The 24817-nt window shown below is 44.4% G+C and overlaps 2 protein-coding genes across 2 annotated transcripts in view; both read right to left on the bottom strand.

Moving 5' to 3' along the window:
* LOC129323834 (nesprin-2-like) overlaps positions 1–17578 on the bottom strand; it is a 256004-nt gene extending 238426 nt beyond the window's left edge. The window contains exons 1-10 of the mRNA XM_054970582.1: positions 17452–17578; positions 15319–15453; positions 13505–13660; positions 12044–12258; positions 10980–11055; positions 8813–8931; positions 7760–7883; positions 5781–5932; positions 4262–4409; positions 1328–1914 (exon numbers count right to left, since the gene is read on the bottom strand). Of these exons, the coding sequence (XP_054826557.1) occupies positions 1328–1914; positions 4262–4409; positions 5781–5932; positions 7760–7883; positions 8813–8931; positions 10980–11055; positions 12044–12258; positions 13505–13660; positions 15319–15453; positions 17452–17523 (1784 nt within the window). The 5' untranslated portion in view covers positions 17524–17578. The remainder of the gene's footprint in view (positions 1–1327; positions 1915–4261; positions 4410–5780; positions 5933–7759; positions 7884–8812; positions 8932–10979; positions 11056–12043; positions 12259–13504; positions 13661–15318; positions 15454–17451) is intronic.
* Positions 17579–18250: 672 nt separating this feature from the next.
* Positions 18251–24817, bottom strand: part of LOC129324768 (nesprin-2-like) — a 75866-nt gene continuing 69299 nt past the window's right edge. Inside the window, exons 15-18 of the mRNA XM_054972159.1 lie at positions 23642–23738; positions 19789–19955; positions 19528–19692; positions 18251–18472 (exon numbers count right to left, since the gene is read on the bottom strand). Of these exons, the coding sequence (XP_054828134.1) occupies positions 18251–18472; positions 19528–19692; positions 19789–19955; positions 23642–23738 (651 nt within the window). The remainder of the gene's footprint in view (positions 18473–19527; positions 19693–19788; positions 19956–23641; positions 23739–24817) is intronic.

Genomic DNA, 24817 nt, shown 5'->3' with positions numbered 1-24817 from the left:
ATTCGCTTCCCATCAATTGCTATAGAAAAATGGTTTCTGATGAGTAGCCATGTTGGTCTGCTGGAGAAGAACAATTGTCAACACTGCATGCACAGAAATGAAAAATCAGGAATATACAGGACTTTTTTCAGCTGGAACGTAGTGGAACGGAGTTCTGGAACCTCTTGAAAATGGTCACATGGCTGGTGGCCCCGCCCCCTGATCTCCAGACAGAGGGGAGTTTAGATTGCCCTCCACACTGCTGGAGCGGCACGGAGGGCGATCTAAACCCCCCTCTGACTGGAGATCAGGGGGCGGGGCCACCAGCCATGTGACCATTTTTGCCAAGGGCAGTTTAAACATTTAAAAACTCCCCCTTTGTTCCAGCTGACCCAAAGTGACATCATTGGTCCTGGGAGCATGCGTGCACTTTATGCGTGTGCATGTGGTACCAGGGGCACCACTTCCCACTAAGAGTTGCCCCTGTGCTAGCAACCCGCTGAGTTCCACCACCTCTTTTCCCTGAAAAAAAGCCCTGGGAATATATAAGGCAAATCTATACACACGCACACCTGGTACTGAGAATCGTCTCATGCCCTGAGCCATTAGGTTGTTGGTCAGAGGAGGGAACTACTGGAGCACTCACAAGGCAGCCCACAATCCTCCTGTGCCAGGGAATCAGGTGACACCTGAGGGCCAATCCCATGCCACTGCCTGATATAAAGCCCCCAAACCTATAACCTCCCCTCAGTTTGGGATGCTTGCTGCTGAGGGAGGTTATAAGGTTATCAGTGCCACCAGGCTATTAATCTTCCACCTAACTGCTCTTGTCTGAGTTCTACTGCCTGTCTGTCTTCTGTCTCTCCCAATATGCCTGCCTTCTGACCTGAGTAAGGGACCTTCTTTTTAAGGATAGGTGGTTTGTGGGAGAAATTTAAATGACATTACCAAGTAACCCAGATAAACTGGCTGGGAGGCAACACATTCGTTTTTGTAAAAATCTGCAGTATTTTAAAATCCATCTTTAGGCCTTATCCTAAGCGGCTGATGTACGATGAACAAAAAACACAATAATCCATAAAATCAATAAAGCACATAAAAACCAGCTACACTTAGAGGGAGGGAAGGTGGCATGCTACACCCTGATCTCATCAGATCTCAGAAACTAAGCAAGAACAGTACTTGGATGGGAGAACCACCAAGAAAGACTCTGCAGAGGAAGGCAATGGCAAACCACCTCTGCTCCTAACTTGCCTTGACAGCCCTCTGCTGGGATCACCACAAGTTAGTTGCACGTATATTTGTACGTACACTTCCAGGGAAAAGGTAAAAGAATCAGCTTGCTCACCTTTGCTGAACAGCGGGAATTGTCGGGTCCCTCAAGCCAATTTTACTGATCTTATCATGTATGTCTTGAATGCTTTTAAAAAGATCACCAGTCCTTGTGACAAATTCAGCCTGCACTTCGGAGTTTGGGAGAGCCCCATGTTTTTCCACAGAGCCACCAGCATGGTTTTCCTTTGTATGTAAAGCTACGCCAAGCATCCCACTGCACGTCGTTTTGCCGCATTCGGCATCTTCCAAGCAGATATTGACTCGCATCAGCTGCTCATCTAGAGATTTTGCCTCTTCCCACAAGGCACCTTCCTTGACTGCCTTTTCTTGAGGAACAAGAGTGTCAGGTGCAAAGGCATCTTCGGGACTGTCCGCAGGCTGCTTCACACGCTTCAGGGAAGCCAGGAACGTTTCGAGCTCTCGCAGGGTTATTTCGATGGCTGCCATCTTATCGCCCAGTTCCTCAAATCGCTCTTTGTATTTTACAACTATCACGCACGCGGCTTGCCGATCGATCGGGTCAAGCCTCCCTCCTGCCGGGCTGCCTTGTTCCAGCCGGTTGCACTGTTCAATGCAATTGGTGATAGAAGCCTGCATTTCCTAGAAGAGGGGGCAGAAGAACAGGGATAGCAAATTGATGGAGGGGGAAATCAGACCCTCCTCTAATGAAGAGGAGTCGGCCTACAGATCAGTGACAGATCACATGTTCTGTGTCCTGGAGGTTACTCCCTGGCATCTCCAACCAAAAAGGATCTCAGTGTTGGAGAGAACTTAGCTGGAGACCTTAGAAAACTACCACCAGCCCAAGAAAGCAACGGCACGCTAGGTGGATTAATTGTCTGACTGTACAGGGCAGTTTCATGTGGTCTGTTACTTTCCCGGAAAGCAGAAGATAGTATGATAAATAACCATTGATCTGATCTGGGTCGGGAGAATCTGACCCAGAAACAAAATAGTATCGGTCATATCAACCAATCAGAGCTTATGAGACAAATCACAGAGTCAGCAGATGGACCTTTCTATCAGAAACTCTGTTATACAAGCCTCATAAAATAAAAAAACTCTACCTATCTTATTTATTTATATCTGGTCTTTCCTCTAAGAAACCCAGAATAGTGGACATGGTCCCCTCTCCCTTCTCCAATTTCTCCACACAATAATCCCACAGAGTAGATTAGGTTGAGAGAACGATTGGCCTAAAGTCACTCTGTGAACATCATGTTACAAAGTCATCTTATCCTGCTGACATTCTGCATGTGCTAATGGCTACACACAAATTTCCACAACAGGGTAAATAGCCAGGATGTTTCGGGTCAGGGAAACGGCCTGAGTGGGGAAGCTTTAAACCCCTTCTCCCTGCCTGCTGCAGTTCTGATCCAAATTGAACCCCGTGTGCCTTGAAACTGAGTTCTGAGCATAGTATAAGCAGCACAAGGACCAACGTGGAGCACGGCAGGTCTTTTCATAACGTAGTCAGGCCCTGAGTCAGCATCTGAACCCAGGTCTCTGCAGTCCTAGCCCCACAACCTAACCTCTATACCACACCAGCTTAATTTGGAGAAAACATGTTCTAAGCTTTCAACCGAGCTTAAAAATCATAGTAGTCAACCAAGGAATTCTGGGTATTGTAATTCTGTGAAAAGGTTTGAGGCTCATGAGATCTGAGAAGATCTTTGTCAGATGAGAGCCACTTTGGTGTAGTGGTTAAGAGCGCTGGACTCTAATCTCAATTCCTCACCCCCCTCAAACCCCACCCCCTCACATGAGGATAATAACAACACACTTTGGAAACGGCTCTGAGTGTGGCATTAAGTTGTCCTGAAGAGTGGGATATAAATCGAATGTTATGATTATGATTATGGTTTTCAGCAAAATGGAATTTGTCAAGAGGCTTTAAAATACTGCTCTATTATTACTTTAAACAACTGCTATAGCTGTATACTCTCTGTTTAGAACAGTGTACTTCTTTCTGTGTAAGGGGGTGATTTTGCCTGCCTACTGGAAGAGAAGTTATTTTATTTATTTTAAACTCCACCGTTTTCTCCCGTGGGGACTCAAAGTGGCTTATGACATCATTCTCCTCTCCTCCCCTCACAACAACCCTGTGAGGTGTGTTAGGCCGAGAGAGTGCGACTGGCCCACGGTCATCCAGCAAGCTTCCATGGTAGAATGGGGATTTCAACCAGGGTCTGGCAGATCCTAGCCAGAAACTCTAACCAATACGCCAGGCTGTCTCTCCTGAATTAAGGCGCAACATACATGATAATGCACACACCCACCCCTTTCCCTTTCCCTTTATCAGTTCTCTTGCAAGAGAGCATGAAGTGTTGGCCTGCCAGAATAAGCAATACCCACAGACACGCGTGAAGTTTTGAACCACGTTTTTCCACAAGCAAGCCACGCCTGAAAACTCTGCTGCTTCCCACAACTTCTTGGCAAAACGGAGATAGGAAGTAGCAGCTTGCAGAGGAGAAATAACAGAAAAGGACTTATATGGAACTTCCACTGGGGAGGAAATGGCAGGAGGAGATGCAGGATAGGGGTAGGCAAGAGAAGGGTGAAACACACTCGTGCCTGCCCGTTCCTTCCTCTTCGCAAATTTGTCCCTTGTGATGCTGCGTTTCAAAGAAGCAACAGCGATTGGGAGTTTCCGTACACGCATACAGGATGCCAGCTGGGGAGAAGCCGGGGGAAGAGTGTGGCAGAAGGAAAGAGGCAAGCAGGGAAAGGGTTAAGCGCCCCTCCTGCTGCCTGCTAGCTCCCTGGCAAATCACTCCCTCCCACGGGCAGGTTGCAGAGGAAAAGCAGCAACCAGGGTTTCTGATTAGGAGATGGCTGCAGAACGTGCAGTTCCAGTTTCAGGGCTCTTTGCAAAGGGGCCAAGCGAATGGTCAAGAGGCATCCAAGGCTGCAGGGCCAAAAGCATTCAAAAATCAGAAGCACAAACCTTCAGTTGTTTGCCAGTGAGATCACTGTTAGTTAACATATATTGCTGCATGTTCCTTTTGCAGAGCTGTTTCTCAGAGCTGCAGAGGAGAGCCCACTTGGTTTCTATCGGCAACACAAAGGCCCAAGCGGCCTTTAAAGATTCCATCCTACAAGACAGGAAGAGAAATGTGATCAGTAAGGAAATGCTTCCACCTAAGTTTCCAAGGTAAATAGCTGCAATCGTGTGAATTCCATGATTCCGTGAGTGCCAGTGTGGTGTAACGGTTACAGCGCTGGGCTAGGAGCTGGGAGACCCATGTTTGAATCTGCCTTGGAAACTTGCTGGGCAACCTTGGGCTGGTGACACACTCTCAGCCTAACCTACCTCACAGGATGGTTGTGAGAATAAAATTCAGGAAAGGAAAACAATGTTATAAGCCATTTGAGGTTCCCACTGGGCACAAAGGTGGTTATAAAAGTAAAGAAAAACAATAAATAAAAATAATGATTCTGCTACAATACAATAAGGCAGAACTGAATAACAAAAGGCCTGGTACCGAAACCTAAGACTCTCAATTTTCGGGTTGCCATTTGCCTGGAGAAAAAGAAATGTCCGGTTCTTTTAATATGGTTAATCTGATGTTATTTACCCGGTGATGTTAATTTACCTCCATGTCATGGAGAGCTTCAGCTGCCCATTTCCACACATTAATTCATTATGAAAGAGATGGGGACATTTTTCTCCAGGCCTGTTGGCAAACTGTACTCAATTTTCATTTGAGAAAAAAAGCCCCAGGTTTTTAGCCCTTGTAACTTCAGAGATAGGTTTGAAAAAGCATGTGAGCGATTTTGCAGGATGTGGGAGGAGGGAAATTTCCAGTTGCCAATTCATGCATTACACCCCTTCCCTACAATTTTCAAAAACAGCAAGATCTTTGCAATATACAGGCTATTTTAGGAGAGGGACCATAGCTTCTCTAGGCACACAGAAGGTTCAGATTCACGCTCCAGCTTAAAATGATCTCACATAGCAGAGCAGAGAAAGACACTTTTCTGCCTGAGACCTTGGAGAACTTCTGTCGGGGTAAACAGAAAGTAGAGAAACTGATGGGCTGACTCAAAAGCAGCAATGTCATGTGTACATTTTGCCTAATATACAGAGATGGACTTTTTATGGGCTAATATCTGGGGCACCTCAGTGCGTAAATGCAGGGATGGGGGATAGTTCAGAGTTTCTAGACTCCTGAAAATATCTATAAATCTTACCAAAAATCAACAAAACAGGCTTTCGGAGTGATGCTTGTTGGAGCATGCAGGAAGAAATCAACATCTGGCTCAACGGAGTCCTCTTCCCTCCCTTCTCCCTGCCAGGTTGGTGCTCAGCCAGGCACATGCACTTCACAGTGCACTACCCATTGCTTGGCGTGAGCAGCCTGCACATGCCTCAACATGCATGCATACATATGTATACATATATATATATATATATATATATATATATAAATACAGCCCAATCCACCCCAGTGCACAGGGTGTACCGTTCATTTAATGCAATCTGGAGTTTGTTCCATTCTTGGAGCAGTTCTTCCCGAGATGTTCCTGTGACTGCCGGTTCTCCTGTTTTAGCTTCAAGCTTTAAAGCCGTTGCTTCAAACTGCTTCCATGAAGAATCGCCATTACTCTCTAAAGCCTTTAAAAAGAGGCAAATATTTTACTAGCGTGAAATTTTTTCCCCTAACGTAGAACCCACAGATTTCTAATTATGAACAGCAAAGGCATTGCAAGGCTCAGCTACACGTTACTTGGGGGAATCTCTGTGATCAGATTGTAAGCAAATTAGAAGCAAAAAAAAAAATTGAGTATCCCCCAATTATCAGGAAAAAGCAAAACCCCATGCTATTTCCTAAGTTAGAAATGCTCGTCCCAGGAACGTCCCAGGAGCAAATCTTCCCCAAAACAGCCAACATGCTGTAGAGGTCAAAGTGTCAGACTAGGATCTGGGAGACCCAGGTTCAAATCCCCCCTCTGCCATGGAAGCTTGCTGGGAGACCTTGGGCTAGTTGCACTCTCTCTGCCTAGCCTAACTCACAGGGTCCTAATTGTGAGGATAAAATTGTTGTATGCTACCGGGAGCACGCGCACAGGGGGATCCAGACTTGGGTTGTCCCGGGCGCTGGGCAACCTAGATCTGGCCCTGCACACCTATACATATACATATACGCATACACACACACACACAATAAGCTTAAAGGAACTTGGTTGGGGGAAGGTTCCTGCTTGGGAACATGACACGGCAGAAAGAGCCAAAGCTCCTCCCTCAGTCATCTGGGCTCTCTGCAGCTGCTCTTTGGAGCAGAGTCGCACTTCTCGGGATTTTCTAGCATCATCTATCATTTGATCCTATGACTGCAGCTAAGGACTACCTCATTCCATATCCTGGGGCTTCACCCCATCGCTCTGTTCCAGAGATTCATAATATAGTTACTTTCAGTAACACCTGACCTCCATGGACAGGGGCACAGAAAGCAGGGCTTGGGACTAGTTGTTTTGTACCAAGATTCTCATGAGTAGGAATTTAGGCAGATCGGGAGAGGGGGCAGGAAGAGATGAACCAGGGCTAGGCTCTTGTGGCCCTTTCTTACATGCACAGGGTAATGCCGGTTGCCACTTTGGAGTCAAGAAAGCATTTTCCTCCAGGCCAGATTGGCCAGGGATCTTGGATTTTTTTTGCTTTCCCCTGAAGATAGAGCAAGGTCACTGGGGGATTGCGAGGGGGTAGCAGTGGATTTCTGCATTGCGCTGGGGATTGGACTAGATGATTCTTGGGGTCCATGCGACTATGTTTCTATGACTGTACACAAAACGGTACCTGAAGGAAGCTCCCAGAATACTAATTGGAGAGGGGACACAGAAGGGAAGAGGGGATGCATTTCCTCTGCAAGGGGTTTTACAGGTTAAGAGAAGCCCTCGACTTGAGCCTGGAAGCTGACTGGGAGACAGTTCAGTTGCCACAGAATTGGGTGACTATGCTCCCACGTCTCTGAATGTGCAAGAAGCAAACCACCCCATCCACCGCTTTATGAAGCTCTTGAGTCATCTTTAAGGACAGACCCACATAAAGCTCATTGCAGCTGTACATAAAGCAACTGCTATTTAAAGAGCAGTGCTTATGAGTTTAGGGTAGGTAATATAGATATGGCATCTCAGGACTTGTGCAGATGGCAATATATACCCAGATGGTGGGCAGCCAGTCCATGGGCGTTTCCAGCTCGAGCTATACATCGTGCCAAATCACAGCTACATCCCCTGTTCTATCCCCAAAAGTTGCGGCACCGTGGAGGCAGGAATGAACTTATGAAGCCAGAGAAAAACCATGTCCTAAGTCACGGTTTGCCTCTTGCTTGTTTAGAAACTCAAACCATGGTTTGGATTCTATGCTCAGAGCAAACCACAGTTTAGTGCACCATCTCAGCTGAGCCAATCAGCGGCCAAAAGAGGAAAAGATTTCTATAGGCACCTGTAGCTCTTGCAACTTGTTCTGAAGACAGGAGCTGTCTTTCACATCATCCGTAAAACCAGAGGCTACGCAATCTCTGATGCTGTGTAGCTGGAGCTTCAAACTATTCCTTGCTGTGTCATAGCTGTGATAAAAAATATAAAATTTATTTTTTCTCTAGGTACGGAGAAGATCATCTATAAGGAATCAGACTGCTGAACACTGAGACCGTAAGCAATCTGAATTCCACATTTAGCTGCTACAGTGCAATCCATTCTGCTGCCCATTTTCTCTTTATTTATTTTTTTAATTTTCTTTCTCAGTAATTATATATCACCTCTCCACCACAAATGCCCAAAGCAGTTCGCCACAGTATCATTCAACTAAAGCAATCCATGTAATCTAAAATGTGAAATACAAATGCCAACTAGACATGCTAAAAACTTAAAGCGAATTTAAAAACACAGCAGTAATTTAAAATAAACAAAAGCAAAGAAATGGCTGCCAGTCAAAATCGCAACATGACGGAAAGCAAAACGAAAATGGTAGCAGAGGTGGGGGGTGCAATGAAACCATACAGCAATCTGTTGTGCTCCCCACATCCATGTAATTAAAAAAAACTACTATATATTAGAAACGGCCTAATTCAGCCCCCTGTGTATCTGTTTTCTTCTTGCAGAGAGCTTTTTATGCATGGGGACAATTAAAAATGTAACACACACCCCTGGAAAAGCAATGGCCACAGCAGTAGGCAGAAGAAGAAACAACCAGATGCCTGCAGGGTTTGTACACATTTTTGCTTAATACACATGCAGGGCTTGTACACATTTTTGCTTAACTGCAATCGAGCCAATTGTCTGAACAGAGCCTTAGAGTACTGCTTAGACTGACGACCTTTTTATCCTGGACAAAATTGGCTCACCATAATATAATTGGCAAACAAAACCACTCTTTATGTTATGCTGCCTTTATATTAATTTCGAATATGAAAACAGCCCAACTGAAGCAGGAGACACAGATACAAATAATACAATGCAATTTCTCGGCACGTGGACATTTTATAATGAAAGGCACCTCTCTTTTAACTTCTTTACAGACAATTTTTCATCTTGTCCAAACTTCTCAGCATGGCGCCCACCATTTTGACGCTTCACTTCTGTTTTCAAACCTGTTTCAGAAACATCTCCTGGGTCCTGAACAAAATATCAAAGTTAGTTTAAATGCATAACAACAATATAAAGAAACGCGCATATACAATATCACCAGAAATACTGATTCTCCCTGTGACAAACACGTCCTCCATGAGACTTCTGTTTAAAAATATAAGCTCAATCAAAGCAAGAGATTTGAAGAAATGCTGTACGTTTACTCTGCCCCAATTCTGAGATTCCATATGCTAAGAACATGCTATTTTCCCCATTAAGTTTGATGGAGGTGGAAGCTCCACACAAGAGGCAAAATAGCTCCATGTCTGTACTGCTGCACTCACAACATACTGTGTCCTTAAGTGGTCTGTTACTTCAGACTTCATGACTGTAACATGTAATGAAGGTGTAATCATCACAAAATGCAACAGCTGTAGAAACACAAACCTAGGTTTCCATCTCTGTGCCACATATCCTAATTTGATATTAAAGTTCTATGGGATATCCTGATTCTGACCTAAAAAATGGAGGCCGGGTATGGTTTCTAAGTAGGCTGGAAGTTGCATCAACTAGACAATATCTCATTTAGCTTGCCAAAGAAAGGATTAATGAGAACTTTTACAGTAGATGCTTCTAAACTTTTGAACAGTCTTTTAATGTGAAGGTGATTAGGTCAGTGTGAGGGCCAAGCTACAAGTGACGAATGACACTTGCCTGGCAAGGGAACAGACTCACGTGTATTCCTCCCAGTTCACCTGCCATTGATCAAGTGGAGAGCAAGTGAATGGCAAGTGAACAGGGAGGAATACACGTGAGTCTGTTCCCTTGCCAGGCAAGTGTCATTTGTCACTTGTAGCTTGGCCCCGAGATTCTTACTCCAGCTTCTGCGAACCGATCAAAAGCATCTGCAAATCACTGTTCTCTGAGATGGTGACCTCTTTCTTGCAGCCTCGTACTTCTAATTCTAACATGCTGACTTGTGTTTTCCAAACCAAGATACAAACTTGTGTAGGGAACATAGCAAGCCATTCATTTTGTTCCTCCCCAATATAATGTTTACAATAAAGGCCACCAAGCTGTCTCGGAGTTGCTGAAAGTCTACGCTGGAGTGACTGCTTTTCCAAGGAGGCAATCCCATGGTTGTGAGCTGGACACACTGAAGATTCTAGACTGTGAGAATGTGTCCCCATCCTTTCTGATAACATTAACACATTGTGCATTAACCTCAAGTGCCTTGAAACTTGGTAGCCTTGGATGTAACTACGGCTGATTCCACACACATTGGATAATGCACTTTCAATGCACTTTATCAATCATTTGATGTGGATTTTTTGTTCCGCACACAAAAAAATCTGTTCCAAATGATCTATAAAGAGGATTGGAAGTGCATTATCCAACGTGTGCGGAATTACTCTACATGAGACACAGCGGGATCCATGGAGGGACAGTCTCAGCTGTTTGTTAAAAAGCCAGTAAGTCACATAGGGCCCCAAGATCAGGGCCATGGCACAGGGAAGAGAGAGATTTAACCCTTCCACTCCTGCAGGGGCTGACCACTGTGAGAAATAACATGCTGCACCGGATTGGTCAATGCTATGATTCAGGGCTCTTCCTCTGTTCTTACTCCTTTGTGGATGCAAATTAGGGCCCTGTGCAATTGCTTTTTGACTTGAAAGAATATTGGGGAGATCTGATTCCAGAGCTCCCGGCTTGCTGAATCAGAGTTACAAGGTTGTAGCACTGAACAGCGCATATAAAACCCTCATTTGCTCCCTAGACAGCCTTTGGCAACAAAACCACCCAATTTTCCCCACCATCATTGATGACTATGCTGTATATACTTCCACTCACAGAGTGAAGCAGTCCTGAAAGAGCAAGGGTGTCATTTTGGAGTAACACCAGTGTTGTCTTTGCAATCTCTGTGATAACAATATGCAAGAGCTCACCAGCCCGTGCACTTACAGGGAGACAGATTCTCAGATTGGACTACATTCATAACAGCATGGAGGCCGTTTCCTACACGGAGATGATGGAGCGATCAAAGCCGAGAGTCGCATCCTTAAGCAAGCCCTATGAGCACATCCGAAAGTCCTTACCCTGCCAGCAGAAAGCCCGTCACAGGGACTCAAAGAAGATGCCTTCTCTCCATTGGCTGAAGAAAGTGAAGAACCACTGCATTTTAAAAAGGAATAATGTCAGATGGTGCTAGCAACAGCATGGCTAAAAATGTTTTTAAAAAGGAAAACAGGGAAATGAGAAATAGTAGCAGCAGGACCTGTGCTGGGCTGGAGCCCCCTTGTATAATAATTATGCTTAACATTCGCATAGCAATCTCAGTGTTCAAAGTGCTTCACTCACATTATCCTATTATAATATTCACAACAGCCCTGGAAGGCAGGCCAGCATTAGCTCCAAATTACACCTGGGGTGGGAGTGGGGGGGGGGCCTAAGGCATTTGGCTTGTTTAAGGCTAACTGCTGTAGCAGAGGAAAAGAGCAAGAGTCCAGTAGCACTTATTAGACTAACAAAATCTGTGGTAGGGCATGAGCTTTCGTGAGACACAGCTCACTTCTTCGGCAGCTTCATGAAAGCGTCACGACCAGCTCATGAGCACAACACTTATGCATGGAGGGAGCGTGCACACATTCGAGAGCAGGAACATCCAGTTAGTAGCATCCCAGATCCCAGGGAGCATATGCTTGCAATCATGTGGTGGTGAGAGGTAGCGGGTAGCGTACTTGTTTCTACTCGCTTTCTCTGCACATTGACCGAGGGGTCTTGTGTAGAGGGTTAGTAAATCAGACCACAGGAATCATGTGAACTTATGAAGCTGCTTGATACTGAGTCAGGCCACTGGCTTATCAGGATCAGTGTTGTCTACTCTGATTGGCAGTGGTTCTCCAGCATCTCAAGCAGAGGTGGAAGTCATGCACATCGCTCGCTACTTGACCCTTTTAGCGGGAGCTGCCACGGGCCGAACATGGGACCTTCAGTATGCAAAGCAAATTCTCTGTTGCTGAGCCATAGCCACTCTACAAGGGCAGGATGGGATAAAAATAAGAGAGAATCCGCCTCTTTATTCCCATCTCAGTCTGTTCCATATGTATCTCTTAGAGAATCCCTATAAGGTAGTTCTCGTTTGCCCATGTAAAATACCCACTCTCTCTTCGAATGACCATCCGCAGGCAGAGATGCCAGTGTTCTACGGAGAGCTGAGGCCCGCCTCTGAAGATTTTCCTTCTTTCTTTCATATTCTGCCACGGGCACCTTTGTTTCGGGATGCATTTCTTCCCCAGCCATTTTCTCGCTCAGGTTTTTCAGGACTTGCAAGCTGGTATTAAGGTCGCCCAGGCTGCCATTCTCCGAAAAGATGGCCTAGACAGATGCAGGAATGCATAAAGGTCCATTAGTGGAGCACTGTGAGAATCTCCAGTCTTACTGTAAAAGTCTCAGTGGTGGCTCTTCAGCAAATATTTAAACCGACCTGCTAATATTGTCATGTTTAAATATTTTTAGCATACAGTATACATACAACTCTAACCAGGGCAATAATCCTAACATTCAATGTGTCAAATTATTCTAAAACTATCCGTACATCACGTTTCTTTCTGAGACACACATACAGCCCCACCAGTTAAACGACAGGCATCACTCATCAAGCATCGAATGCAGAAAATCCCAGAATAAGACCCAAATCAAAGGGTTTCAGGTAGCACAGCGGGAAAAACATCTGTTGGGAGTCCCTGGGGAGCTGTCAGTCACAGTAGACCAGGGTCCCCAACTTGGTACTCAATGGCACCATAGCACCCAACACCTTACCTGGGGCCCACCAAGTGTTTTTAGAAAATGGGTGGAACCAGGTAGGACTTCTCACTGTCCATTGGAGATTTGTTGGCTGTGCAGATTTTCAAAATCATTGCTTTGGCAGCAGCTGCCATTACAGCACAAGGATCTTCAATGAGTGACTGAAGGTAAGCCATGGCAGCCATTTTGTGGCTGGCTCCACCTCCTGCAGCAGCCATTTTGTTGCTGCACCCACCACACTGTGTCAGAATTCCAAAGGTGCCTGCGGCCTCGAAAAGGATGGGGACTTCTGCAGTAGATGATACAGGGCCGGATAGTCTGACCCAATATTAGGGATGGGAGAACTAAATCTTATTTGTTAGCACTATTATTAAATGGTGGGGGGGGGGGCAGATTACTGGCATGCAATATACAGTGAGATTGTGCACATTTGAGGAATGAGCTATTAATATTGTCTACTTTTTGTCCTTGTCACACACTTTAGTTGTAGCTTAGGGAGAACCAGGAAAACATCCCTAGTTGCTTATTTTTAAGGCTGTGAGGAACTGTGAGCAAACACAGGAATTTTTCCAAAAAAGCTGGACAAGCTATGAGCTTGTCTGTCCAAGATCTGAGAAGCTTCTCAACCCAATGGCTTATGTAAATATTTCTGTATTCTCCTGTAAACTAATCTTGTTTTCTTGTTCTTTGTAGCTGGGATGACCTCCACCCTCCCGCCAAAACCTGGGCTCACCAAAACCTCACTGGGAAATCCATGTGCACTGTGCAAATATCCTATCTCAATAACAGAGAGCATAATATTGGCTGTGTACAATACCTCATGCTCCTCAATAAGTCCTTTGGTGTTCCCTGTGCTGAGCAATTTCTTCTCTTTGTTTAATTGCTTATTGAGCTTTGAAAAAGTCTTATTCAGCTTCCCTCTTTCAATTTCCATTTTTAATTGGATATACGATACAATCTCACGACGAACTGCCTGCAAAATATGGAAAGTATTGTCAAGGACTCACGGGGACTGAATGAAAAGGTAGCTTAAGAGGGTTCTGCATTTTATACTTTTCTTCCAAAGAGCCCAACCCAGTATTTTATCTTCACAACAACCACGCAAGGGAGGTGCAATCCTACAGTATCCCCCGGACATAGTGAGAAAGATTATTGGAAAAGCCGGAATGAAACCCAGGGATAGCTTGCTACAAGACAAGCCCAAAGAAAATAACAGAACACTGCTGGTTGTCACCCACAGCTCACAACTCAAGCGAATTCAACCATTATTAAAGACCTACAATCCATTCTGGATTGTGACAGTTTCCGCACACAGGCAGCCTGCTAACCTGAAACAACTACTCATCCACAATGATAAACTACTTAACACTAACATGGACTCTGGTAATAAGGCCTGCAACAAACCAAGATACCAACTTTGTTCTCGTATCAATCCTAGCAACACCATCAGTGGACCCAACAACATCAGCCATGCCATCTCAGGTTCATGCTCCTGCTCATTCTCTAATGTGATTTATGCCATCTCATGTCACCAGTGCTCTTCCACCCTCTACATTGGACAAACTGGCCAGTCCCTCCGACAAAGAATTCATGGACATAAGTCGGATCAAAACCAAAACATTCAAAAAACAGTGGGGGGACATTTCAACCTTCTGAGATATTCAGTTGCTGATCTAAAAGTAGCAGTTATCCTGCAGAGGAATTCCAAAGGGAGATTAGAAATAGAGACTGCTGAATTGCAACCAATAATGAAGCTCAAGACAATGCTTCCACCTGGACTGAATCGAGACTTGGGCTTCCTGTCTAATTGAAAATTAAATAAAATCCAGCCCTCAAGTCAGAGTTGACTTATGGCGACCCCTGGTGGGGTTTTCACGGCAACAGACTAACAGAGGTGGTTTGCCATTGCTTGCCTCTGCAACCTTGGTCTTTGTGTTGGAGGTCTCCCATCCAATTACTAACCAAGGCCAACCCTGCTTAGCTTCTGCGATGAGATGAGATCAGGCTCTCCTGGCCTATCCAGGTCAGGGCTCCTGTCTAATTACCAATGCTGATTTCTCCACATCCACTACCCCTTTTCATACTCCGCCCTATCCAATCACGCCTGCTATTGTCATTCACCAGCTATTGTCATTCAGCTTCTGTAATCACTCCACTCTCCAAGATATAAAGAGAGATGGACTGACGTTCTAGCTGTATCTGTAGAAGTGAGCTGAAACTCACATACGTTCATACCCCACCAAAAATTTTGTTAGTCTTATAGGTGCTACTGGACTCTTGCTGTTTTCTACTACTACAGACAGTCTATCACGGCTACCCATCTCAGTGCAATCCTAAGAAAAGTTACTCCAGTCTAAGCCCATCGAAATCAATAGGCTTAGACTGGAGCAACTCTGCTAATGATTGCACTAACTGTCAAGCATCCATAACTTCCCCACAGCCACACACTGTGTTTCACAACTAAGCAAGGGTTTGAACCCAGGTAGCTGTAGTCCAAGCCAAAAACTTCTAGCCGTTATATTTCACTGCCTCACTGAAAGACACCTTGGAACGTCACATGAAACACGGGAATAGTCAAGAGGCTGAGATCTGATTAAAATGCCACTCAATCTCCCTGGTACGTTTTCTCACCTCCCATCTCTCACAAACATCTTTGCTCTTTTCTTCCACCACTGCCTTTTCAGGAGCAGGCAAAACATCTTTCCATTGTTTCGCTGCTTTCAAAAACTTGCCAAGGATTTCAGCATCCAAGATGCTAAAAGCTTCCTGAAAGAGAATGGAATAAAATTAAAGAACCGTCTTCAAGACACAAAGCCTGCCTAAAAATAGATGAACACCCAAAATGTAAAGGGGTTCTTTTCTGCACTGTTACTGCAAAGCACAGTGCATGCATCTTCTTAGGTTACAATAGCAAAGGAAGAGATTTTCCAGTTTTTCCCCAGATTTTCACCAGAGGTGAAATGCCTGCTCCCCTCCACCCTCACTGCTTTGCACATCTGCTAAACGTCGTATCTTTACTGAAAATTTTGGAACCGGACTCATATTCTTCACATTTTCTAATTATTGCTACCACAAAAAAAAAATCCCTCGGTGTAACAATGAAATTTCCAGGCACCTGTGATTTGTTAAGCCCTGTACTGGCTAAACGTTGTACAAATAATACAAATAGCATGCAACAGCAGAGCACATAGCAAGACACTGAAATAAGGAAAACATATTTTTATGTATTTGCTTCATTGATACCCCGCCTTTCTTTCCAGTGGGGACCCTAAGTGGCTTACATCATTCTCCACTACTCCATTTCATCCTCACAACCCTGTGAAGTGGAGTAGGCTGAGTGTGTGTGACTGGCCCAAGGAAACCCAGCAAGGTCCCCTGGCAGAGTGGGGGTTCCAGCCTGCGCCCGCCAGATCTGACCCTGGCACTCTAACCACTAGACAACATTGGCTCTCGATTCATAAAGGTGGGGATGAAAAAAGCTGCCTCTCTCCCTTTCCAAAAGCCCAGGAGAAGGAAATCATCTCCACTGCGTGCTTAACACTCAAAAAAGTAGGTACTTTGTTGACAGACATAGAGAAGGAGTTCCGCAGATGAGGGTGTCACCACAGAAAAGGCCTCCACAGAAAATGGCTGATGGTAGCTCTCTTCAGAAAACAAATGTACACAGGGCAGGATTTACCCTGATTATCTTAGCTCCTGGGCAGGTTCTTCTGAACTGGTAGTCCTTTAGGGACTAAGAGTCAAACTAAACTTTATAAGAGACACAGAGCGGTCACTATTCCAAATCTGTTTACTCTTCCTTTGCTGTAACATGCCATACCAAACTGAACAATGTAACTGAGTCTTAGTGATGAAAGGAGCTTTTGTGGCTATCTAGCCCAATACCTTAATCAAAGCTAGTGTGTCCCCAAGAGATGGATGTCCACCTTCTGCTTAAAGACCTCTACCTAAGGAAAAGTCCACCCCATTCCTCCTAGTTAATTGGTTCTACTCTCAAGTTGGTATTAGGGTTACTAGCCTCCAGGGAGATGCTGGTGATCTTCCGGAATTACAACTGATCTACAGACCATAGAGATCACTTCCCCTGGAGAAAATGACTGCTTTGGAGGGTGGACTGTATGGTATTATTCCCTGCTGAGGTCGCTCCCTTCCTCAAATCCCAGATTCTCCATGTTCCACCCTCAAAATCTCTAGGAATTTCTTCTCCTGAAGCTGGCAGCCCTAAGGAAGGTTCTCTTAATGTACAAATGATACCTATTTTCCTGCCACTTAAGCCCTTTAGATCTAGTTTTGCCCTCTGGAGCAGAAGAGGATAAATCTTTGCTCTCCTCTTTAAGACAGCACTTCAGGTACTTAAAGAGAACCAGTATGGTGTAGTGGTTAGAGTGTCAGACTAGGATCTGGGAGACCTAGCTTGGTTTGAATCTCCTTCCAGCCATGAATGGGTGACCTTGGGCCAGTTGCTCACTCTCAGCGTAACCTACCTTATAGAGCTGTTGTGAGGATAGAAGGGAGAATGAGGTAAGCCACTTTGGATCCCCACTGTGAGAAACGTGGGGTACAAATGAAACAGATAAAGAAAATAGTGTGATTGTGTCCCCCTCAGTCTTCTTCAAGCTCAATATACACAAGACTTTTAGTCTCAAAAATTCTATTGCCTTGTTTAAGCATTTGCAATCTAGTTCCCCTCTTGTTTCCCACTACTGACAGCCCCAAGGCCATCTTCTATCAAGATACGAATTTTAAAGCAATAGTTTAACTCACTTCATATTTTGAAATTTGTCCCTCGGGGCTCATCTTCTGTCCGAGAAGCTGCATTGCTTTTAAAACAGACATTTCCAGCTCCTTCTGAGCCTCTTCAAAGTTTAACTTGACTTCTTGTTCCGATAAGGACACTTCAAGGGCCTGCAAACCAGCACGGAGACTGCTAGGGAGAGCCTAGGATGGGAAAAGAGAAACAACCAAAGCATGAAAAGAGAATTCCTTCTATTAGCAATGTACTTTGAGGTTAACTCCACTGTTATTTGCAAATGATTAAGTCCCCTGTCTTAATGCCACACTTAGAGCAGTTTACAAAGTATGTTATTATTATCCCCACTGTAATCACCCTGTGAGAAGGGCGGGACTGAGAGAGCTCTGAGAGAGCTGTGACTGACCCAAGGTCACCCAAGCTGGTTTCAAGCAAAGGAGTGGGGAATCAAATCCAATTCTCCAGATTAGAGTCCTGCTGCTCTTAACCATTACACCAAACATAGATTATGTCCCCCTGTCCTGCCCAGATGCATCTCTTTGGCTGCTAAGCTGACTGGTAATCCACGCATCAAACATAATGGTGTTGCAAGGTGTACACTGGTGAAATCCAATCAGACAATTGTTTCCCGGATCTGGGCGACAAAATGCCTATTCAGGCTGAACTTTATGCTCTATACAAAGGTTACGTTTGTGTGGAAATGTCTGTCAGACTTGCTTAATGGGCAGGTATCATCTCCCTCTGGGTAGGCTCTACACACAACAGCAGTTTGGCAAAGCAACCCAATGACCGAGAGCGCCGTATTTCATTGCCCTAAGCTCTAAACATTTCCAACAGACCAAATGTTGATAAATGCTTAAGGTAAGGCAAATTCTTCACCTCAGCATTCTCCAAGGTCATCTTCAGTGACTCCTCTGAGGCACCCACTGGCTGAACAAGTTGCCCCGGTGCTGCTTGGGCAGGAGAATCCACACCTCTATTACTGCCAGCTTCCAATTTCATTTGTTCTTCTTGCTTTCTCAGCAATCGCATTTCCTGTTAACACATCAAATGATTTGTTTTAAAGATCCAATTGTGCCATTCATTCATTGGCCTGTTAGTCTAATTCATGAGCAAAATAGAAAAGAGTCCAGTAGCACCTTTAAGACTAATCAACTTGACTGTAACATAAGCTTTCAAGAACCACAGTTCTCTTCGTCAGAGAGCTGTGGTTCTCGAAAGCTTATGCTACAGTCAAGTTGGTTCGTCTTAAAGGTGCTACTGGACTCTTTTCGATATTGCTACTACAGACTGACACGGCTAACTCCTCTGGATCTAATTCATGAGTGCCATCCAAGAATTTATCACCACATTTAACTCTAGTTCTTAATCAAGACAATGGATGTCTCTTCCATTACAGGTTGCTGCCTGGTTCAGACAAACCATTACATCTAAACCGACAAACTACCGTTTGCCCCCACCCTCCAAAGTACGGACACACAGCTTCAAATCCCAGTCTCTAATCCTGGTTTGGAGGGCAAGCACAAACCCTTAGTTTGCCATTTTCAGATGAGACAGAAAACTATGGGTTGACTGAAAAAAGAAGTAAAAGATTGAGCCAGCTATAGTTTGGCGGAGCGGAAACAGTACTGGCAAACCAGACCCATTTGTTACTTGGGGGCAATTCACCAATGGTTAGTTATGCATCCACAGTGTCTTTGCCATAAGGTTACCATGAGTTGTATCCTGTGTCTCTGTTCCAGTAGTATCAGCCATTCCTCCAATGCCAGGAGCCCTCCCCTGATGCAAGATGCCCTTCCACTGCTGGAGAAACTTCTTGGTCAGGGGACTGCTCTTGGCACTGAGGACAAAGCCTGCAGTTAGTAGAGCCAATTCACAGGATCCAACCTCATGTCTAGGAATACATGGTGGGAATGGGATTCATTCCCCTATCTTCCAAATCCTGTGATTTGGAGGACTAGAAATTGAATGCAAACTGATTCACAGAAGAAAGGAAAAATGGGTACTGATTTTTCCCCCTTAATCATCTGTGAAAAGGTAGTATAGAAATCCTTCAATAAATAAATTGAATTAAATTAATGACAACTTACAAACTGTGTCTTCTTGATAAGCTTTGCCCATTTTCCATTCAACTTTTTAAGTTCACCGGAAAGAGCTGACCCCACCTCCTCATTACTGGCTTCAATCAAAAAGTTTCCAGCTTCATTTAAAGATCCGTGCCGTGAGTTCCAGGCCGCCAGGGTTTCTGTAGGAATCTAGAAGGCAGTATTACAACAGACAGAATGCTTGCAACGCTTCCATCCCATACAGAGCAGCCCAAGTCTAACAACCGCAAAGCAAGGCTAACATACCTTTTTAGGATGTGCTTTCCGTGTCTCTTCCAGCCAAGCTTTTAGCAAGCAGATGTTCTCCATATAGATGGCCCAGGAGGACAAAATCTTTTGCAAAGTTGCATTCACATTATAAATGTACTCTTTGCACGTGGAAATCTTCAACTCTACCATCTTAAATAGCTTGGCTGTATCCTGAGGTACAGCTCCTAGAAGGTTATATAAAAATGCAGTCATGAATTGTTCATTCAGAGAAATGAAATGTTCTTTCAAATCTCAGTTAATCACCATAACTGTGTGCTGAAGTCTGCTATTTTACCCATTTTACAAAAGAATAATTCAGGTTGAAAGAATACTATTGACCAATATCTAGAGAAGTGAACTGTCACTCACAAACACTCATATCAAAACAAATGTTGTTAGTCTTTAAAATGCCAGTGAATGTTTATTTTGCGAGGACACGCCCATACAGATAGCCTTTTGCAATCCTAAGGATGTATTCCTGGGAGTGAACCCCACTGAATAACACTAAGAGTCTCTATACACGGGACATCTGACACATGAAGAACACATATAGGGATATGCAATGTTAGCCGGGAAGGGTAACATTTAAGTTTAAAAAGACAGAGCCGGCAGCAGGGCAAAGCCTTTGTTATACAGTGGAGCTGTGTGAAGGGGCTGTGAAATGCCGAAGAAAAACTTCAGCCCATTATAACCTCTCCAGAACCAAGCTTGGCTCTGGAAGGCAGCTCCAGCCCATTTCCATTCCTGGCTGCACTCTGGTTGCAATCCCACCCAGTTTTAGACTGGAGAGATGAAATTGACAGAGTCTTTGGGGAGGCAAAGGTGAAATTAACAAACCCTTGGAGGAGTGATCTCCGTCAGCTCTGTCTTTTTAAACTATGCGTTCCGCTAGCATTGCGTCTCCCTACACTTGATGAACACGCATCAAGGTGTCTTGTGTTGAGACTCTAAGTGAAAACACAAACCTGCGTCTCAATTGTACCACTTCATTCTTCAGGGGAGGGGGCTCACATGCGGGAATGCTCCCAAGGAAAAAAAAGATGCCTATAAAGAGAAAACCCTTTCCCCCAGGGATGGAATTCACAGCAGGCCCAAGCAGGCCTCCTCTAACTCATTGAAGTCTCATTTTAGCCTGCTACCTGTGCTAGGGTCTCAGTATTTATCCTTCATTTTGTGTCAAAATTCAACAAGAGAAATATTTAAGATAATTAACCATACAATCCTAAGCAGAGTTAAACCCTTCTAAATCCACCAAAGTCAATGGGCTTAGAAGGGTGTAATTGCTTAGGATGACATCATAAACATCAGTTTATTGTATTTATACACATATTCATACGCATACCCCATTAAACAGCCCCTGCCCTTTGCATAGCTCTTTCTTTTCCCGTCCTCCATGCTACCTTTTCACATTCTTGCTTCCCTCACCCCTTGTGACAATAACGAGGGAGGGAAGCCATCCAGCAACTAGTAACTTTACAAGTAATAATGAACATGTGCTTATATACCACTCTTCTGGACAGATTAATGCCACACTCAGAGTGGTTAACAAAGTCAGTGTTATTATTATCCCCACAATATAGCTGGGGCTGAGAGGAGAGCCACCTGCAGAGTTCATGGCAGTAGTGGGAGTTGAACCAGCAGATGCTGGCTCACAGCCCAGCCACTGAACAGCTGTGCTACAGCAGGTATAAACATTTACCTATGTAGAATAATATTTCTGAAGGAAACTCATCAGGTGTGACGTGGCTCCTATAAGAACCAACTTTGGTGCTTAATTTGAGGCACAGCTTTGACTTGTATTTTGGAAGCCCAGAACTGATCCTGGAAACAGTATCTTCCGTACCACACATCAGTTGTTGTTTTTTTTCTTCACTGCATATGCATGTTGATCGATAGAGACGCAATTGAAAAGTGTCCTCATGGTGACTAGAGTGAGTTTCTTAGGATCTTAAAGGGGATTAGAGGGAGTAATGGAGAAGAGGGTGGTCTGGAGTGTAGCCTTCATATGCAAAGGCTGTGTAATTTCGAATGCCACTTGTCTGGGGTTCATAGTATGAGGAGATGTTTGTTGGTTTCTCAAAAATATGTGGTTGGCCAATGTAGAAAATGGAATGCTGGACTAGATAGGCACCAAGGACATACTTTGCCTAGGGCGTCAGAAAACTTTGGGCCAACCCTGGATGGGTCACTGTACCAAGTAAATTTGGACTTGTGGGTCACATATCCAAAAGGCTGGGAACCACTGCACTAGATTATGGAAGATTGAGATCAGATGCCTCATACCATCAGCCAGGGCTTTTTTTCTGGGAAAAGAGATGGTGGAACTCAGGGGGTTGCCCTCGGAGAAAATGGTCACATAGCTGGTGGCCCCGCCCCGTTCTCTAGACAGCGAGGAGTTTACATTGCCGGGCAATCTAAGCTCCCCTCTGTCTGGAGATCAGGGGGCGGGCCATGTGACCATTTTCAAGAGGTTACGGAACTCGGTTCCACCGCGCTCCAGCTGAAAAAAAGCCCTGCCATCAGCCTCTATTAAAGAGACAGGGTAACTTTCTTTTCTTCAGGCAATGGGCAGCCTTGCCTGTCTCTTAATGCAGGTCTACATAACTTTTGGGCAACAAAGCTGAACAAAGCCCACTCCGTGTTTTACACAGAGTAGCCCAGAGTCCACTTTATTCAGGCCTGAAAACACCACATTCTGCTTTTGTTCAGTAGAACTGGCTAAGTGGGGTCCTTTCGTTTCTTCTTTTGCTGATGGAAATTTATGTAAGCACTGAACTGACAGGAGACTACTCAAGGAGCTGAGCACTGTCTGCTGCCCCAGATAGAGCTGGTATTATGGTTTGTTGTATTCCTGTTTAAATTACAGGGGGTGTAAACTTGTATCTATGAATGCAAATCAGCACGTGCAAATTTTATCCTCTTTGGATCCTCTCTTTTTTGTCATTTGTAGGTGGCCACTGTATCTGTACGGCATCCGTTTAGGAGTGCGGTAAATCTCTTGGCTTTGGTGGTCTGCCCAAGACTTCAAAAAACCAAAACAATCGGGGTCTTGGGCAAACTGCAAGCCACCATTTATTCTGGAATCTTCCCACTGAAAACTCTTTGCTAACAAAAAAAAAATAGCACACCAAGCCAAGAGAGGGGATAAAAGCTGCCTTCCTGTTCTGCTAGTCTTCTATAAGCATGGTGCTATTTTATAATGGGAAGGAACATTCAAAGCTGGAATCCCTCACTTGTGGCCTGAAGTGGTAGAGTCCCTTTCACCACCTCAAGACTCTGACACCTCATCCTCCTGCATGTGTGAACCAGGCTTTTAACATAGGGTTGCCAGCTCCAGGTTGGGAAATTCCTGGAGATTTGGGGGGTGGAGCTTGGAATGAGTGGAGTTTGGGAGGGAGGGGCCTCCACAGAGTATAATGCCATAGAGTCCACCCTCCAAAGCGGCCATTTTCTCCAGGGGAACTGATCTCTGTCAGCTGGAGATTAGTTGTAATTCTGGGAGATCTCCAGCCACCACCTGGAGGATGACAACCCTATTTCAACAACACAAGATTATAAAATTCTGGATTATTTATTATTTTGGGGGCACCGGCTACCCTATACATTTAATCAACTGATTCCTGATGTAACTAAAACAATATCATAAATGATAATAAAATATCCTTAAAGCAATAAATATGTATTTTTAAAATATAATTAAAACATCCATACGAGGACAAAAAATAAATAAATTAACAGTTAATGAAGCAGCAGTGAAAATTGTTTGTGAAAACTTATTAGCAGAAAAAGCCAATTTACACAGCACTTCCATGCTATGAATTAAAACATATTTACGCTAATACAATCTTACCAAAATTAGAAGTGTTTATGATTTGGTTCTTCTTCTCTTCACATACGCGAAAGGCTGTTTCTAGCTGAGTGAGGAATCCTTTTTCTTCAATGAAACCCTTCCAAAATCAAAAAATAAAGGTGAAATAATTCGGGATTATAATGTTGTTGTTTTTAATCTGCAACACAGAAAATCCATATGCAAATAAAAAGATTTTCCTAATTATTCGGCATCCATACCCTTTGTCTCTGTCGGTCACGAGACCCAAATCTTTATTATAATCTGGACAGGATTTGCCATTGTGTAGGATTAAGCTGTCTGTCTGAGGCAAATTTGAACAACAATTTCTTGATTCTATATGTATTACTAGCATAGAATCCATGCCATTTGGATTGTTTCCCTCAGGCACTAAAATATCTTGGGGGGGCCCTCTCTGACTATGACTGATAGATGTAGCCTATAAATATGTACCACAGAATTAGGGCTATCAAGCCCCCAGTGGGGGATTCCCTGCCCTGAGCCCTTTGTTGGGGGGGGGGGGGGTCAAAAAGTATAATTCTCAGCATGATAAAAATGGGGGCCTCATGTCTCTACTCCCAACTCACACCCACCAGTTGCCAGGACTAGTCTGGCAACCCTTCAGAGAATTCATCCAAACTGCAAAGGATTCTGGGAGATATTCTAGTGTGGCCCTTATGAGGGCAGAAAGGCAGGGTACAAATGTTGTAAAATTAAATGAAAAAATAAACAGTGTGCACGTTCAGGTCATTTAGGCCTCAATGTCTTCCTGTGCAAAAGAAGTGTGTGCTCTTCAGTCTGATTTAAACATGGCCACTGCTGAGGTAAAACAGGACTCGGCCTTTCATGATGTCTCTTGTTTGAAACTGGGCCACTACTAGGGTTGCCAGCCTCCAGGTAGTGGCTGGAGATCTCCTGGAATTACAACTGGTCTCCAGGCCACAGAGATCAGTTCACCCGGAGAAAATTGGCTACTTTGGGAGGTGGACTCTATGGAATTATGCCATGCCAAGATCCTTTCCCTCCCCAAACCCCACTTTTTCCAGGTTTCTTCAGGTTTCACCCTCCAGATCTCCAGCAATTTCCCAAGTTGGAGCTGGCAACCCTATTGTCTATACAGCACATGAGTCCTTTGAACAGAGAGATTAATCAACAGAGATTAAGTCCATTCAAAATTTT

This window comes from Eublepharis macularius, chromosome 2, assembly GCF_028583425.1.
Source record: "Eublepharis macularius isolate TG4126 chromosome 2, MPM_Emac_v1.0, whole genome shotgun sequence".
NCBI classification, from domain to species: domain Eukaryota; kingdom Metazoa; phylum Chordata; class Lepidosauria; order Squamata; family Eublepharidae; genus Eublepharis; species Eublepharis macularius.
Note: the sequence above shows the minus strand (reverse complement) of the source record. Positions and strands in the feature narration are given on the sequence as shown.